Here is a 16,566-nt window from a genome sequence, read left to right on the forward strand (position 1 = left end):
AACACAATAATGTTAAACTTATATAAAAACGGTTAAACACGTACATTCGTCCGGTGGCGGCATCGACTAGTTTCGAGCCCATCTGGGGCCCTTCATCAGGATGAGTGGTACTGGTATTATTTCGCAGACGCGGCCCGTCGCTCACTGAGTTCCACTCACCCTGATGAAGGGCCCCCGATGGGCTCCAAACTAGTCGTTGCCGCCACCGGACGAATATACGTGATTGTTTAGCCGTTTTTATATAAGTTTATTATAATGTCTCACGAAAGTTTGAATAACACAATCATGTTAAAGTAAAAATAAATAACTCATAACCCAGAATATTGTAAAGAGAGCAAATTCAAACGAATAGAATTTAGAGAAACTTTTGAAGTATACTTGTGTCTGCAATTTAAATAAACGAAAACTTTACTGATATAAAGAATATTTATGCCGTGAAAAATATATTTTATCATTTTCGAGTTTAAAGATTATCATTATTTGTTGCGAAATAAAACTGTGCTTGTTACAGCAGTGTAAATTATTTGCGAAGATTTACAAAACAATTTTATATTTAAGATTAGAAAAAACAAAAGAATAACGCACTTTTATCAAGAAACGTAAATTGGTGTACATTTCTACTTTCTTAACAGAATCATAATGCACTATAAATAGCATCCCAAATTGATTTTTAACAAACTTACTTCTAAACAAACACTCATAACGTATTTAAATATATGTATAGACATTTGATATGAATTTATTAATAATTTTAGTCGATATCATTGTTGGAGTAGACAGATGTGTCAACATTTGCTTTGTTATATTAGTTTTTTAATCACTCATTCTTACGTCATATTTTCAAATAATTTTAATAATTTACTGCCAGTACTTTAGTGTAGATTGTAAAAAGTGAAGTGACTATTAAATGCAAATATTGTCGCAAATGTAATTACCGAAGCGTGCGATGTAATTATTGTTTTCGTAAATTTGTATTTACGTGGACGGTTTTCAACTATATCTCTTTGACTAGACATATATTTCTACTTCGAAGTTTAGCGGGTGATGTCTTTGGCTCTTCATTCTAACTGTGACGTAAGAATAACCCACTCCTCCTTCAGTAATATTGGCGCTCGCGTGAGAGAAATCATTGTCGATTGCGGCAACACCCTGAAAGTAACCAACAATTAAAAAAAAGTCCGACCCTGATGTTACACTAAGAAGAATAATCCAATGAAATCTTGTCAAGACCAATATCCCCGTTTAAAACATGTTGTTATCTCTGTTTTATCAGTGATGAAAGACACAGATGCCGATATATTTTATACAGAGATTTTGATGTCAGAAACCCACGGTTTATCTTTAAATGTTGTATTAATATTGTAAATGTCACTATGGTTAAATGGATGGATGGATGTTTGTTTGAAGGTATCTCCAGCAGCGCTGCATGGATCTCAATGAAATTCCCTAACTTATTAAGTTTTTTTTTCATACCGTACAGACAGGACAGCGTCGCGGGCGATAGCTAGCAGTATAAAAGTGCCTTTTAAATAGTTTTTAATAAAATATATGTGTAAATTGATTGTAATTTAACAAAACGTCCGGCAATTTTCAAACAATGAGTATTACGATTCATATCGTGGTTGTAAATTCGAATGTATACGAATAATAAAAAGGAACGTGACTTTGCGTTTGCAATTAAATCGTCTTATATCATCAAAACTGCTATTTGCAAATGTCATTTGCGGACGGAGAAGGTCAACAAATCTTGTTATTGTAGTATACGCGGTATTATTAAATTATTAGCTAATATAAAAATTAAATCAAACTAAATATTGATAATTTTCTGTCGTATTACAACACAAATAGGCTTTTTTTAAATATATCTTTCGCACTATTTATAGAAATATTAGCATGTACAATGAAAATAGTCGAATAAAAATAAGAAAATAAATATCTAATTAACTACTTTTAGAACTTTCTCGAATATTCTAGCTTTTTGTTATACACAGAAATGAGTAACGTAATTTTTTGAAGAAATCGTTTAAACTAAACTTTTCTTGATACAAAAATATTATACATCTTAAAACGATTATTCGTCGTTGGATTTTTTGCCCAACAACGTTTTTTGGACAAAAATGTTTTTCTGGTTCATACCATTCACATTAATCCTAATTTGCAAATCACAAAAAGTTAAAGCAAAAATGAACCATGTATATTCGTTTACTATCATTGTAATAACTATGTAAATACATAATTAGTTACTTTGTCGTATATTTAACTTTAAATATGGCATGTTTGTTTTAATTATAAAAGATCTTGAGAATTTCCAGTTAATATTCAGTGGTAAATCCCATTTTAAACGATGACTTAACGGGTAAATAAACGCCGAAAACAAAAGACACGAGGAGCGTTGCAATTCAACTGTTTTATAAGTTAGTTTTCCTTATGACGTAAGTAGAAAAAAATTCTCTTCCTACAAGGTTTAACATTTTAGGTATAGTAAAAAAAAATTAAACCGTGAGTTATGTTATTTTATCTTGCTTAAGTGTGCATAATTGGAAATTGAAATTCTTTTTTGCCATGACGTAAGCTATAACAAAGATTGTAAATAAGTTGGCAAAGAATCAATAGGTAACTAAACAAGACAAATAAGGAACTAAGGGATAGATTGTATGTTAAATTAAATTATTAAAAAGTCAATACTATAAATAAAAAAACTTACCTTGATAATACGTTTCTCAGGATCACTATACGACAATGATTTTATTCGCTTTTTAAACGGTATCGGAAATTCCTTGACCCTTTGGTGGAACACCATTTTCCTGTGTACGGTATCACCCACAATCATATCGGAACACAAGACTATAGTACAAACAGTTAAACTGATCAATATAAACACAAATAACCGCATACCGTTAACATTTCTCACTATGAAGTTTAATTCTATGCGTTGCGAACTCGACGAATGACCGACGACAACTGTCAAATGTATATTGTGATAACCTCAACATGCGATAGTCGACACAATTCTGTATGAATACAAAAATTAATTCCATCTATTACTTTATCTTATGCTAAATTATATTAAATTTTAATAGCTCGTTAATTTTATCTGATGGTGATTTTTGTATTTTGTTTATTATGTTTGATTATTTTATCGATTTTGTCGGTCTGTATTGTTTGAAAACAATGGATGTTGTTGTGTATTGTTTCCTTTTCTAATAAGACGTGTTGTCAACAAAATAATTAGCGACAATAAATTGTAAGTTTGTAGACGAGTAATCTTTATACTTGGTTTGTACTAAATACATAAACTTACTTTTAAGAAATAATTTACGGGGTATTAATACATTCACGATTAAAACTTAATCGTAATTATATATATGTAAATAATAACACGTACTTTTTTTTGTTTTTGTACTTATATGATCATGTTATATGTATACATAACATAATTTTTAATTTAACTTTCCAGGAAATTCGAGGCCTGATTTTTTTTTCTTTTAACATTTTATTTTTGCGGACAGAATGATTAATAGCTTGTCATTCAGCTTCTACAGGGAACATTTTAAAACTTTTCCCTGACACTTTTAAAGATCCAATATTTAATAAACTTAAAACAATGTAACAAAAATTTCCAAAGTTTTATACGAAAGGATCACGACGACAACTCCCTTACACTTTCTTTGTAGAAATTATTGTTTCATTTTAATTTTCGATGGAAATAAATTTATCACAGACTAGCTGTCGCGACTCTGATCGCGCGGAAACAAAAATGAACTTAATTAGAAGCTTATCTGTTTTCCCAGATTATGTTCTACATCTATACCAAATTTTAGCGATATCTATACAGCCGTTCTCGAAATACCTTCAAACAAACATCCATCCATGCAAACATTCACATTTATAATATTAGTAAGATTTTTTCGTCACAAAATAGGTTACTATTGTAACTTAAATACAATGTAATCATTCCCTAATTATCAAGCATTTTGTTTGATATTTTTTCAAGTACAAAATTTAATCAAGAAAAAGTGAATATGTATATAGCCATTAAGAATGTATTTTGTACACATTAGGTATATTTTAGTGTACTTAAGAACTACATTATTCATACATAAATGAATTTGTTATGCTTCGGTAGAATTAATGAAGTCAATCAATTTAAAACCTGGGCAAAGCAATGGGCGCGGTGTTTGTGGAAAGGGTTAAATAATTATTTTAATTTAGATTTATCGTGTACATTACCACATCCCCCTTCGTGTTCATGCTATACGAGAACAATTGCAAAGTATCATTTCCTTTAATAAAAAGTATACGCATGTACATTAAATTATAATGCAATACTTTACTCAAAAAACACATTTTGTACTAAACTATACGTTTCGTTTTTAATTTACATCTATTAGTTTCAATTACGGTTATATTTTAGTTTAATATCTCTAAATAAACTAGCATTTAGTTAGACTCCTTATCGTTAAATGTAGCAAGTGCTTTTGAAAGACAGAATCAGGTGATATAAGAGTGGTACAGTCAGATCCATAAATATTAACAAAAGATTAGAAACATTTACAAGAATTTGTTTAAAAAAATGTATGCACGTTTTCGTCCATATGCTTTCGAATACATAATACATTATATTATTGGAAACTTGCATGCATATTTTTTTAAACCGAGGCCTGTACAGGTTTCTAATATATTGTGATAGTATACATATTCATGCAGCTGACTGTACATACGCTATTGAAACAGAATATTCTATATTACAAAAATTCGAATATTATCTCGCATAAGACGAGAATTAGGAGTAATAGAAATGTAAAAGTATATGAAATCTTGTTTATACTAGTTAGTTCAAAGTGTTTGCCGTTGATCGTATAAACCACATTATGCTTCTAAAACTCTCCGTATATAACTCTGAGCTACTATAATAAAGTAAAGGAATAAAGTATATACCTCTAGGCTTGAAAAGAAGCAATTGTCGAAAGGAATAGGTGAGCTATCTGTCTCCGGACAGCGACAGGGGTTGCGAGGCGGGTCGTAAGCCGGGATTTACCCGGGTTCATTCCCTCCTACCCGACGCTTTTCCCAGTATTGAGAGTCGATACTTTTGTTACGCGGTTTATCATTCAGTCGGCTTTGAATTTCTCCCTTATCAAAACAATGTTTGTTTGATTTAGGTTGGTATATCTGAGACGTATTATGTTAGCTTTCCGTACTTAATATTAACTTATAAGCATAAATAAATATTTTTCATCGAATTCTTGGTGACATTTTTTGGGAAATGTAAAACGTTCATTTTATATCTACATATTTTTCTAGGAACAAACGAAACAGCTATCACTTTTACTCTTTTATAAAATAAAAAATATATATGTTATTATACAAAGATAGTTGTTAACATATTTTTCCCATTTTAGCTGCAATGAAATTCATATATTCACAAAAATCAAACAAGCAATACAGTTCGTACTAAAAACTCCGAAATTCAAAAAATAGTCTAGTATTTTCCCCAGAAATCTCTTTTCGAACAGAATAAACAAAGGCCCGAGTAAAGAAAACTCACATCGACACAGATAAGGTCGAGAAAATCCTACCTAAAATCAGAAAATCCCGATCTCACCTAAGGCTTCTTCCACACGGCGAAATTATTTCATTTTAGTGAAAAGCATCGAGTTCTTTTAAATTAATAAGGTAACCCTATACATTTTAAAAATAAATGAATATTAATTCAAACTAAAAAAAAATCACTGAAATATTTATAAATTATATAACTTGGTATACGTCTTCGTAAAAGTTCCTTCACATTAGTGTCAACAGAAATTTAAGTGATAAAATATTTCTTTATTAAAAACAGATTAAAAATTCTGTCTTATTGTTAAACATATAATAACCAAACAAAAAAATAATTGAAAAGATAATAAATCTACGTGTTCGATTGCCCTAAATACATTAAATAAAGTGAAGCTATGGTTGCTTGCGACAGATTCTTTTTTCATTGTTCGTGTGATATATTCTTGCCAGACGAAGTAGTGTCTTCCTTTTAAATTCTATTTGAATTTCTGTTGTGTCTGTTACTTTAGGCTTTCCTTGACTACTATAGACTGAATATATTCAACTATTATTTTAATCTTTTTAACTATAATGCTACACAGAAATAACATATTTTAAACAACATAGCTTCAAGCTGATATATTGGCAGTTAGATTTGTTCAAATATCTCTAGTTTTGTCCTAAACTATGTTGTTACTAAGCATTGGTTTCTGAGACCAAAATATCTGTTTAAAACATATCGTCATCATTGTCATTACCTTTGATAAAACATGAATAACATATATTTTTATCGGTGGAATTTTGGTATCAGAAACCCACGGTAATACAACGAAATACTTATAGTCCGTCTATTCCTGTTCTGTTTTCACAACTGTTATAAATTATTACATTTTTAAAAGAATCGCGAATTTAAGTGCAAATATTATCCAAGATGCTATAATTAAGACGCTTTCAAGTTCCCATGTTGACTCTGCACAACGACGAGTTTAAACATCGTTAAGAAACTTACTTATCCGTAAAACAAATAGAATGCTAAATATGTATTCGATATTTAAGAACATTCTAGAAAAAAATTCTCCATCTTACTTCATACTAATATTGTGTGTATGTTTGTTAGAAAGTATCTCCGAAACGCCTGAACGGATCTAGCTGAAATGTTACAGATGTATAACATTGTCTGGAAGAACACATGGGCTACTTATTAAGTTTTTTGTTAATTACGCGCGGACAGATTCGCGGGCAACAGCTAGTTCTAAATATACAATTAAGGCCTTTATTTTTTGTTTGTCAATTCACTCACATTGGAATAAAGTGGTGCTAATGTTGCGGATATTTTTTATGAATTTATTGTATTTCTCTGCTTTATGTACTTTTTATGTTACAGTAGCGAAAAAACGCCTGCTGAATTGCGAAGCTGCAAACCAATATCGTTATCACGTTTTATTTTCAATACTCGATAACCGTGAAATTAACTCAAATCGGTATACTTTACATTTATTGGTCCACACTTTCTTTTATCCTGTTTTTGCTTTCTACACAATACCAATAAAATATCATTCAGTTAACAGCCAATTTATAACAAACTTTTTAAAGCTACTGGCCATCTAGACATAGTGCATTCGCTCCGTAGCGAATCGACAACCAAATTCCACAAAAAAATGTATTGAACTTTCGATAAGTCACGTGATTGTCACGTATCAGTTCGATAAATTTTTGAATCGCATCTAAACGAGTACACTTTGTTAAGGGGGCTGTTCTGATATCTAAAAGATGATTCGATGATTGCAATTCATCTAACACACTTTCAAGACTTAAAAGTGAAGAACTTAATAAAAGACATCGAAAAGATCTTTAAAGACAAAGTAAACGTAATCAGGGGCACTAAATGTTATGTCTCGTATGTCCTTTGATCATTGCACATATCTTATAAAGAAAAATAAAATTTACGCTTTTTTATTTTTCAATACATTTTCAGAAAATCACTCTCTTCATAACACGTGTCAATATGGAGTACCTTACTTTTCACTGCAAAGATTTGTTTAAAACTCTTTGTTTCTTCAATTCTCTTTTAACAAACAAAGAGCTATTGAACAGGCGTTTTAGTTATAACCACATATATACATAAGTTATAGTTTGTGTAACCAAAACCAATGCATTAGTTGACATAAAATATGTATATTCATATTGATGTTGGTATATAAGCGTAACTAGCTACCCCAGTATTTCAGTTAATCGAGCAACATCGAGCTACGTTGCGGCGATAATTAGAGGAATTCCCTGTTCAGTGAGTCACTGTGCCAGTCTAATGTAATCAAATTAACTATAGTACAGTTTGAATGTTTAATAATCCATATAGGATTATTAAACATTCAAACAGTTCTTTTTCATACAAGACTTTCAGTACTAGACCTAAGTAATTACTTCTATGTGACCTATTTGAGTGTATTTGACCTTTTTAACGAGCAATGTTTTAGTATTAATACATTCTAGTTTCATATTCAAAGATTGTTAGTTTAAAAACAAAATTATTTTACAAAATGGATATTTGTTATTTTTTAGTGGTAGTTCAAATGAGACCTGAGTTGTGCCCTATTCGGGCATGTCCGTTATTGCGGAAATGAAAGGTATTAATAATATGTAAAAGCTGACAAGTCAAACCATTTCACAGCTCTGTCAGCCCTTCCCATTTTCTTCAGCCGTTAATTTACAAAGACGATTCCGATTTACGACGTTAATAAAATTTCGACACTCGAAGTATCCTCAGCTAATGAGTACGGAAGCATCGAGCCGAGATCGGATATAATGATATTCACCTTCTTGGAAAATCGTTTCCTTTATCCTACACTGTGCGCGTTTACCGAAAATTTAGCGCACAATCCTTCGGTGCGCGGAGGGCGTTGCTATGACAACGAGACGGAGAGGCTCATGTGGGCTCGGAAAACTTTAAATTGTATTACCAGTGTGCCGAACGCAAATATCTTTGTGACGCTACACGGGCTCTATCACTCTTCTGCGAGGGATGGGAAGCGAATTTAATTTCTTAACTCGACTTCTTGTTTATACAAACAACGTAAGTTGTAACGTGATAATGCGAATTTGTTGCTCATTTATATCCGATGTATGTCATATTAAATTTTCGTCATAAATCAGTTTAACATTTATAATTAACTTTGAAAGTGGAATTTATGTCTTTTGATTTTATTATTTGAAGTATTATTATATTAAAGTAAGAGTTCCATTCACCTACAATAATCTTATGTTTTTATTCCATAAAAAGAATATTACTGTTTTTTTATCTATATTTTAACGACTTAACATCAAAAAAATTCAAATCCAAACAAAAAGGAAAATTCCCCCTAAAATTCAATCAGAAAGGCGTTATACAAAATTAAGATAATTAAATCGATTTATTCAACAAGGCTCTCACTGATCCCTACGAAATGGAATTACAGAGGCTTTCGGTCTCACGAAAATCCGATATAAAAGTAAGATAGGCCGTGGGACGTCGACTCGTGCATTTCCCCCGGAATATATCTCGTAGAGTAGAGAGCTAGCAATATAAACAAGACTATTACAATCACAACTATTGCCCCTATATTCTCTTAATGCGACTCTCGAAGTGTTCTCGCCAGATAAATTGGTAGTAATACTGTTAAATAAATGTAAATATACATTTCTTTATTACTTACAAACATGAATTCAATGATATAAATTAGAGTAGGCCAATGTTCAAAGATAAGAAAGTGATATTGTTGTTATTTGAACACGAATTTAACATTGGTACATCAGTATTTTATTTGATCTTGAAATTAATAGACTTTTATGTCAACTTTAGATATCAAAAATATCTTAGTAACATTTTTTTAGTTTTTTTTTATGCTACTTAGGTATTCTATGGGCAATTCATAAGACAATGTATACAATAAAAAAGACGGTTTAATTGTTTATCTTCTAGCCAAATCTTTACCGAAAATTTATTTATTTATTTAAATAACCTAAAAATTTATTTTATTTTACAATAATATATTATAATAAATGTTAATCGACTACTGACATTAATAATGCAACCAATTAATAATATTTCAGGGTCTTTAATTCAATTTGATAATCGTCTTTGTCACTTGAGAAGCAGTATTTTAAGATTTTAAGGAATTTATGAGCAGCAATTAATTTAAGCCTTCTCCTAGAGGAGTTTATTTGTGACTACGGATTGTAACTAACTCAATTTTCTATACGTATACAAATGGGGTATGTTAAAGAATTTTAATATCAATTTAAAAAGTGATTAAGTTAAAATCAGTCCAATTATATTTTAAATTAAACTATTTAAGTATTGTAAACATATAGTTTGTACTTCTAATTTTTTTAGTAGTGACATGGTACTTACGGACTGGTTCAAACGTCGCATTGAGGGTCCGGATATAACACCACCATAATTGGGGAGCGAAAATCGATGTCCGGATATCCGGACGGACGGCGGCCAAGCACTAATTGCCCGGTCCTGGCATTGAAGGACGCTAGGATTATTTCCCCCATATTGATTTGATGCCTAAAAGCGTATGCGAATTGGTTTTGTTTAAATATGTATGTACATTTATATTAAAAAAAAATTATGGAGCTATTTTGAACCATACATTGTGTTGAATTTGTTTGTCTAAAAATATCACAAATAATGAAAAAAAAAATGAAGCGAAATAAGCTTATTGACAGGTAAATTAAATTTATACGAAGAAATGAAAATATGTTTGAATTTTTTTTTAAATAAATGTATAGAAAATTATTCATCGCTTAAAAGTGGTTAGTAGTTTTAAGCTGAGATCAAACTATGGTTTAAAGGACAATTTTTTAAAGATTTAGGTTAGTGTCTTTCAAATAATATTCCAAATCATATAATATAAAATTAACATTCACGTAACTAAGTGTTGAATTATGCACTAAATGCAAAATGTTACTGCAAATTGTGATGAAAATTCGGAATTAGTTCCGGCGGGCAAATAGAGCCCGCCGCATTGATTGCGAGGGCACGTCCGATTTGGCCGCCACGGGCACTAATTGCTCGACTCGCTTCGACTATGATGAATGAGCGATAAGCCAGCCTGTCACGGACAAGCTAATCGATCCTTTTGTGCCTATTAATAGAGATTAGCCTAATATTTACGCTTACAAAAACATTAAAAACAAATGAAATACGATTTAATGTCAACGGGTTTATTAATCAAATTACCTAATGCGGGATTTATCATGAAGAAGTAAACGTAAATAGCAAAATAGTTTAAAAACTTATAATCAGATTGCTATTTTAATAGCAAGGCTCTTATATTAAGATTTCCGGAGACGCTATTAGTGGAAATATTTTCGACGATAAATTGCCAAACGTAACTCTCAGTTTAGCCTGGTACACGCAACTGGTATAAATCAGCTACTCCTAAGTATTGGCACTTTAACGAGTTATAAATAAATTAGTCTTTAGTACACTATAAAACAAAGAGGAGCACCGTGAGACTGCTTTCAACGTACGCTGAACAAAACTTGTCGAGTTCGGCAAGACTTCGCTCTTGGAACTTTCTCAAACCACTTAGCGATTCCACGTTCAGGGAGAATTAAATACCTGATGTGATTAGTGCTTTCAAATGTACGAATGCTATTATATTTAATGGTGAATGATATTTAACGCAATTGCAAAATCTGATAAGAGATGCACCTTCAAATGTTTTTTTCTTAAACGTGAACTATTGAAAGAAATAGCATATAATTTTTTTTCGCTTTAATTTAATTAGTTTCATTTGGTGTAATTTATTACATAAGAATAATCATTTAATCGAACAGAATAATAATAAATAAAGTGATCGTTTTTTTTAAGTGGTAACCAAAAATCTTTTATTTCTTTAAAATAACATAAAATAAACTATGTTCAAATTTTTGCGATCACGTCCGTTGAAATGTAGTAATTTTGAATGCAATTTATTTCACAAAATATTATTCGACATGCGCTCAAACGAGAATTTGTGAAAACAAAAGCATCATATTGTCATATAGTTAGAGATTTATCAGCTACGAACAGCTACGTTACTTACAACTGCTGTCAGAGAAAGATAATTCCATTGAATAATATATGAAACGGCAAATAATCCGGAACATTTTCGGAGCATTTTCACTAATTTGAGTAAGATATTTAAATAGCTTACTTAAATTAGTGAAAATATAAATGTCCAGTTAACAGTGGATTTAATTAATTTTAATATTCAGTGAATGTACAAAACATCAAAGGAAAAAGATGTACTCGTAGTTTTTTTTTCTAATTTCACAGTAAATCTTGAGTTATTCATTTTTATTTTTGACTAATATTGATAAATAACTGTTGCTATTACTTATATGTCTTAAGACATCGCTAAAATATTTAGTAAATATTTCATTTTGATAATTTTAGGTTTAAACGTTAGGTTTTCTCTGATACAGCTTTAAACTTACAGAAAAGAAACCTCAAACAGGATATTACCTTGAAAGTGACAGCATAACTGTATGGTATAAAGGAAGAATAAATAATAATTTCAGGTTTTAAAAGTTTTACACCGTTTAGTTTAGTTGCAGAAAAATATAGAATTTTAATTGGCAATACACCGAAATGTCAACGGAGTGAACAAAGCTGCAAAAGATAAAATAATAATACTGCACATCAGCCTACTTCTATCGTAAGAAGATTAAAGAAATAAAGACTGTTTTGTATATAAATTACATTTTTATTGATATGGACGAAGACTTATGACGTTTACACGTTTCCACGCATTTTTTTATTTTGTAATACTTTTTACGTAAGCCTTAAGTTCTTGCCTTGTACCAATCGAAGTATTGGATGCTATATCCACTATCCGCTAGGGGCTGAATCGAGACCCACTAAAAGCATGTTGTCATTTTCAATTTGCCGTCAGTGTGACACCGCACTCTAGCCTCTTTCTGGCTTAGTCAGCGGCTGATACAATTTGCCCCTTTGCGGACCCGCTTCGTGAACCAATAATATCGATGTGACGTCACAACAAAACACAATCTGTCGAATGCAAGTATGCGACAAGCATATCAGATGGCCTACCACGAATATTCGTGAGAACGTTTTCGTAACGTTATCGACAAAATTTGTATTAAAAATTATATACCAACACCGGGTGTAATGTACAATAACAAATTTAATAGAAATTGTGTGTCACAAATATTCATACTAGGACCCCTAGGCCATTAAGCGTTACGAGTTTTGTCGCATAAGTTCTGTCGGTAAATATGTCATACTAAGGAATAGTAAATGGCATGTAATAGACAAGTAAAAAGTTATGTTAAACCTGAAAAATATGTTTGTAAAATTGTAAAATTAAAAGATAATAAAACACCTTTAATGTGAATATAGAAAATTTATATATAAACCATTCAAGTAAAAGCTGTAATAAGAAACTTTACACAAATTAATTAAAGTAAGCTAAATTAATAGCTATTATATACAATTTAATTGTTTATACTAAGCATATATTCCAATATCGTAGTCAACATTTCTTCCCTTCTCGCTTTTGAGACGTATGTTAACGAAACTGTAGCCTACTCCGCCTGCAGTCACGCTCGCGCTTGCCTCTGAATGTAAATTGTCATACACTAAGATACTCTGAAAATCAAAATAAACACAAAATTAAATTATATATGTTGTAAAATATAGTCCCTATTGCAACATATCTCTGTATGAGAATATTAAACTTTAAAATCAATAAATGTTTTTTCATACTGATCTCAAAAAATATACATCATTATTCTAGTGTTTCTTAATGGGTTCCTGTTCCAGTAAAACATGAAAAAAATATTATTATATAAGAATCTTGCAAATATTGTAAATGCGAATGTTTAGATCGATGGATGGATGTTTGCTTGTAGGTATCTCCGGAACGGCTCAACGGATCTCGCAGAAATTTGTAATAGATGTAGAACATAGTCTAGAAGAACACATAGGCTACATAATAAATTAGTTTTTAATAAAGTGGTGGTAGTCGTGGGCGACAGCTAGTAGTCTTATCTTATTGTTTGATAGGCTAAAAATATTCAAAATGTTTTCAAAATAAAATAAATAACGGATAAATGAAGTTACTTAGAGTGAAGTTTGCAATAATTTTCTCAAAGAGGATATTACGTAGTAGTACTAGAAGATCGTAGCGCAAATGATAGTGTCATATTATTTAACTTTATTGCTCTCTATTTATCATCTTTACTCGGTATTTTATTTAAATGCACTGTTATATTAAAGTTCCTGCTCCAACATTTTCCTCTTAAATCATAATTAAACGGGTTGATTTTCTAGTATTTCTGAGTTTTATTGTTTTAATATATTAACGTAGAACATGTTTAAAAAAATTGTAGGTTTACTATGGTATGAATTATAATAAATAATTTATGTTTCAAAATAATAATCTTATGATATTAATATTATAAATGCGAATGATTAGATGGATGTTTGTTGCAGGGTATCTTCAGAACTGATAAACGGATCTCCCTGAAATTTGGGAAAGATGTAAAATTTAGACAGGAAGAACATATAGGCTTCCCATTTTTATTTTTTTAATTTCGCGCAGACAAAGTCGCGGGTGACAGCTACTCATAACATAAAATATTTATAGACACAAAATTGTTTCAATTTACAATTTTTTTTTCAAATTTATTGAAAGTTATATAGATTATTTTTTTCTTTTATTACCTTTATTTTCTTTTGATCTTGATTGGAGTAAAATATATTTTCGACTCTTCTCTTGTACGGTATTGCAGGATATCTAGCTGCTGTGTGATAAATCATATCTTTGTTGCTGGAATCGCCAATAATTAAGTGTTCGCAATTACAAAGAAAGAAACAGGCCACTTCTATTAAAAGTATCGCGTTGATTTTCATCGTTAAAATTTAAAAAGTTAAATTTGAATTTAGAACTGGTATTGAAAAGAGGATTTATTTGAATTTATTGTTACTGGACTTAAGGTAACAATTGAATTCAACTGAACTAAATCAAATAAAAAATCACTAAGACGTTTAAACGCTATAAACCATCTCTTCAACTGATTACTCTCTTAATTCAAGTCGTTCAATACGATTTGTTTACTGTTTTGTTAGCGTGTTGTTGTTTGTAAGATGTATCATCCGAATTTACATTGCCGTATGTGTAAATATCAACAAAGTAACATTTTTCTAGAGTACTAACGTACTACAATTGTAAAATTAATAGTTTATCTTATACATAAAATTCGCATCACAATGTTAGTTACCATACCCCTCCGAAACGGTTTGACCAATTTTTATTAAAAAATTATATGTATATTTAGTAGGTCTGAGAATTGGGTACTATTTTGAATCCCGCGCGGACGGAGTCGCGGTGACAGCTAGTAGTTAGAGATTATTTTCTTTTCTTTTATAAGGTGGCAAACGAGCAAGCGGTCACGTGGATGTGCTGAAATAGCAAAGCGTCCCCATAGATATCCGCAGTTGCAGATGCATATTGCATGAATGTAATAAAGGTAAAATATATTGACTATTGCAGACCTAATAATTTTATAACGTTGTTGTGACAAATTCCACAATTACCTCAACAATATTAAATGAACTTAAAACAGAACATAATTAACTTTTCTAATTCAAATTTCATAGCAAAAATCACACCTTATTCCAATTGCCTTTCGTTTTTATAGGGAAGGGTTGCAAGCACTGATGCAGACAATAGCCGACCGGCATTAACCACCGTAGGAAACCGTGGCTAGCGGCATTTTCCATTTTATGCGAGGGTCCGCTTGGTACTTGTGTTAGTGAATCCATTCCCTGTCTTCCGGCGCAATGTTGGAAACAATCTAGTCCCTTGTTTTATGAAGGGGTTCGTCTGGAGTAAAGAGGTAAAGGCAAAATTTAACTAAGCAATTTTGTCAAATTCCCCTGCCTTTGTTTACTGCTGTGTTTGTTTTGTTTTACGTAAAGCGATCATATTTATATTAAAATAGGTTGTGTCCGTGACTCCGTCCGCGCAGAATTAACAAAAAACTTGATAAGTAGCCTCTGTGTTCTTTCACACTATATTCTATATGTATACCAAATTTCATCCGTATTCGTTCAGCCGTTATGGAGATACCTTCTAACAAACATCCATCTATTTAAACATTCGCATTTTTATATTAGTTAGAAGTAATATGTAATTTTATACTATATTAATTTAGAGTAATAATTATATGTAAAGCTAAACTGGAGTAACTATTCTAGTCTTTTGATATGTATTATTAAAATAGCGTTCTTTATTATTTACATCAATTAACAAATTTGAAGCAAGAAAAATGCAAAAATTCTATTATTAATTATTTTTCGTATATTCAGAAGAATAATCTTTTACTTTCTTAATACACCATTTTTGCTCTTACTATATCTTTCATAAGATTCTTTATGGTCATTAAATTATGTTCAAGCCATTGTAGTTGTGTTTAAAAGACATATTTTACTGTTCGGTGGCGAGTAAATTTATTGCAAACATAAGTTTGGAGTGGGACGCGCTATTCAGGCAAATTTATAGGACCTGTAATGGTTCCTTTACTCGCTGACTAGAGTACTTAGCGTGCTTATAGGAATTGAATATTTAATTTATATACTCAGATTCATATATAGTTTAATACTAGATAATATAGGTTAAAAATTAAATGGCAGTACTAACTGCGAAAGTTTATAAAACTAAAATAGCCCCCCAAGTAGCTTAAACACAGAATAAATCTTACTTCTTAATCTTATCATCTTTAAATGAGCATTTCTTGTATATATATTATAAATGCGAATGTTTTAACGGATGGATGTTTGTTTGAAGGTATGTTTAAAACAGCTTAACGAATCTCAATGAAATTACATATAGAACATATTCTGGAAGAACACATACGCTATTAATTTTTTTTAATACCGCGCGGTCGGTGTCGCTAGTAACTACATAATTTTTATTATACAAAATGAATACGGGTACTTTTATGAGTTTTTGTATAAAAAAATTTGAGAGTAAT

General features: G+C 30.7%; 1 protein-coding gene across 1 annotated transcript; it reads right to left on the reverse strand.

Moving 5' to 3' along the window:
• Positions 1–250: 250 nt before the first annotated feature.
• LOC106122399 (uncharacterized) lies at positions 251–2,997 on the reverse strand. Its single transcript, XM_013318345.1, has 2 exons — positions 2,705–2,997; positions 251–1,149 (listed from the first exon to the last, which is right to left on the reverse strand). The coding sequence occupies exons 1-2, from the start codon at positions 2,891–2,893 to the stop codon at positions 1,009–1,011; spliced, it is 330 nt and encodes a 109-aa protein (XP_013173799.1). The 5' UTR covers positions 2,894–2,997; the 3' UTR covers positions 251–1,008.
• Positions 2,998–16,566: the final 13,569 nt, after the last annotated feature.

Source organism: Papilio xuthus, unplaced genomic scaffold, assembly GCF_000836235.2.
Source record: "Papilio xuthus unplaced genomic scaffold, Pxut_1.1 DF826923.1, whole genome shotgun sequence".
NCBI classification, from domain to species: Eukaryota; Metazoa; Arthropoda; class Insecta; order Lepidoptera; family Papilionidae; genus Papilio; species Papilio xuthus.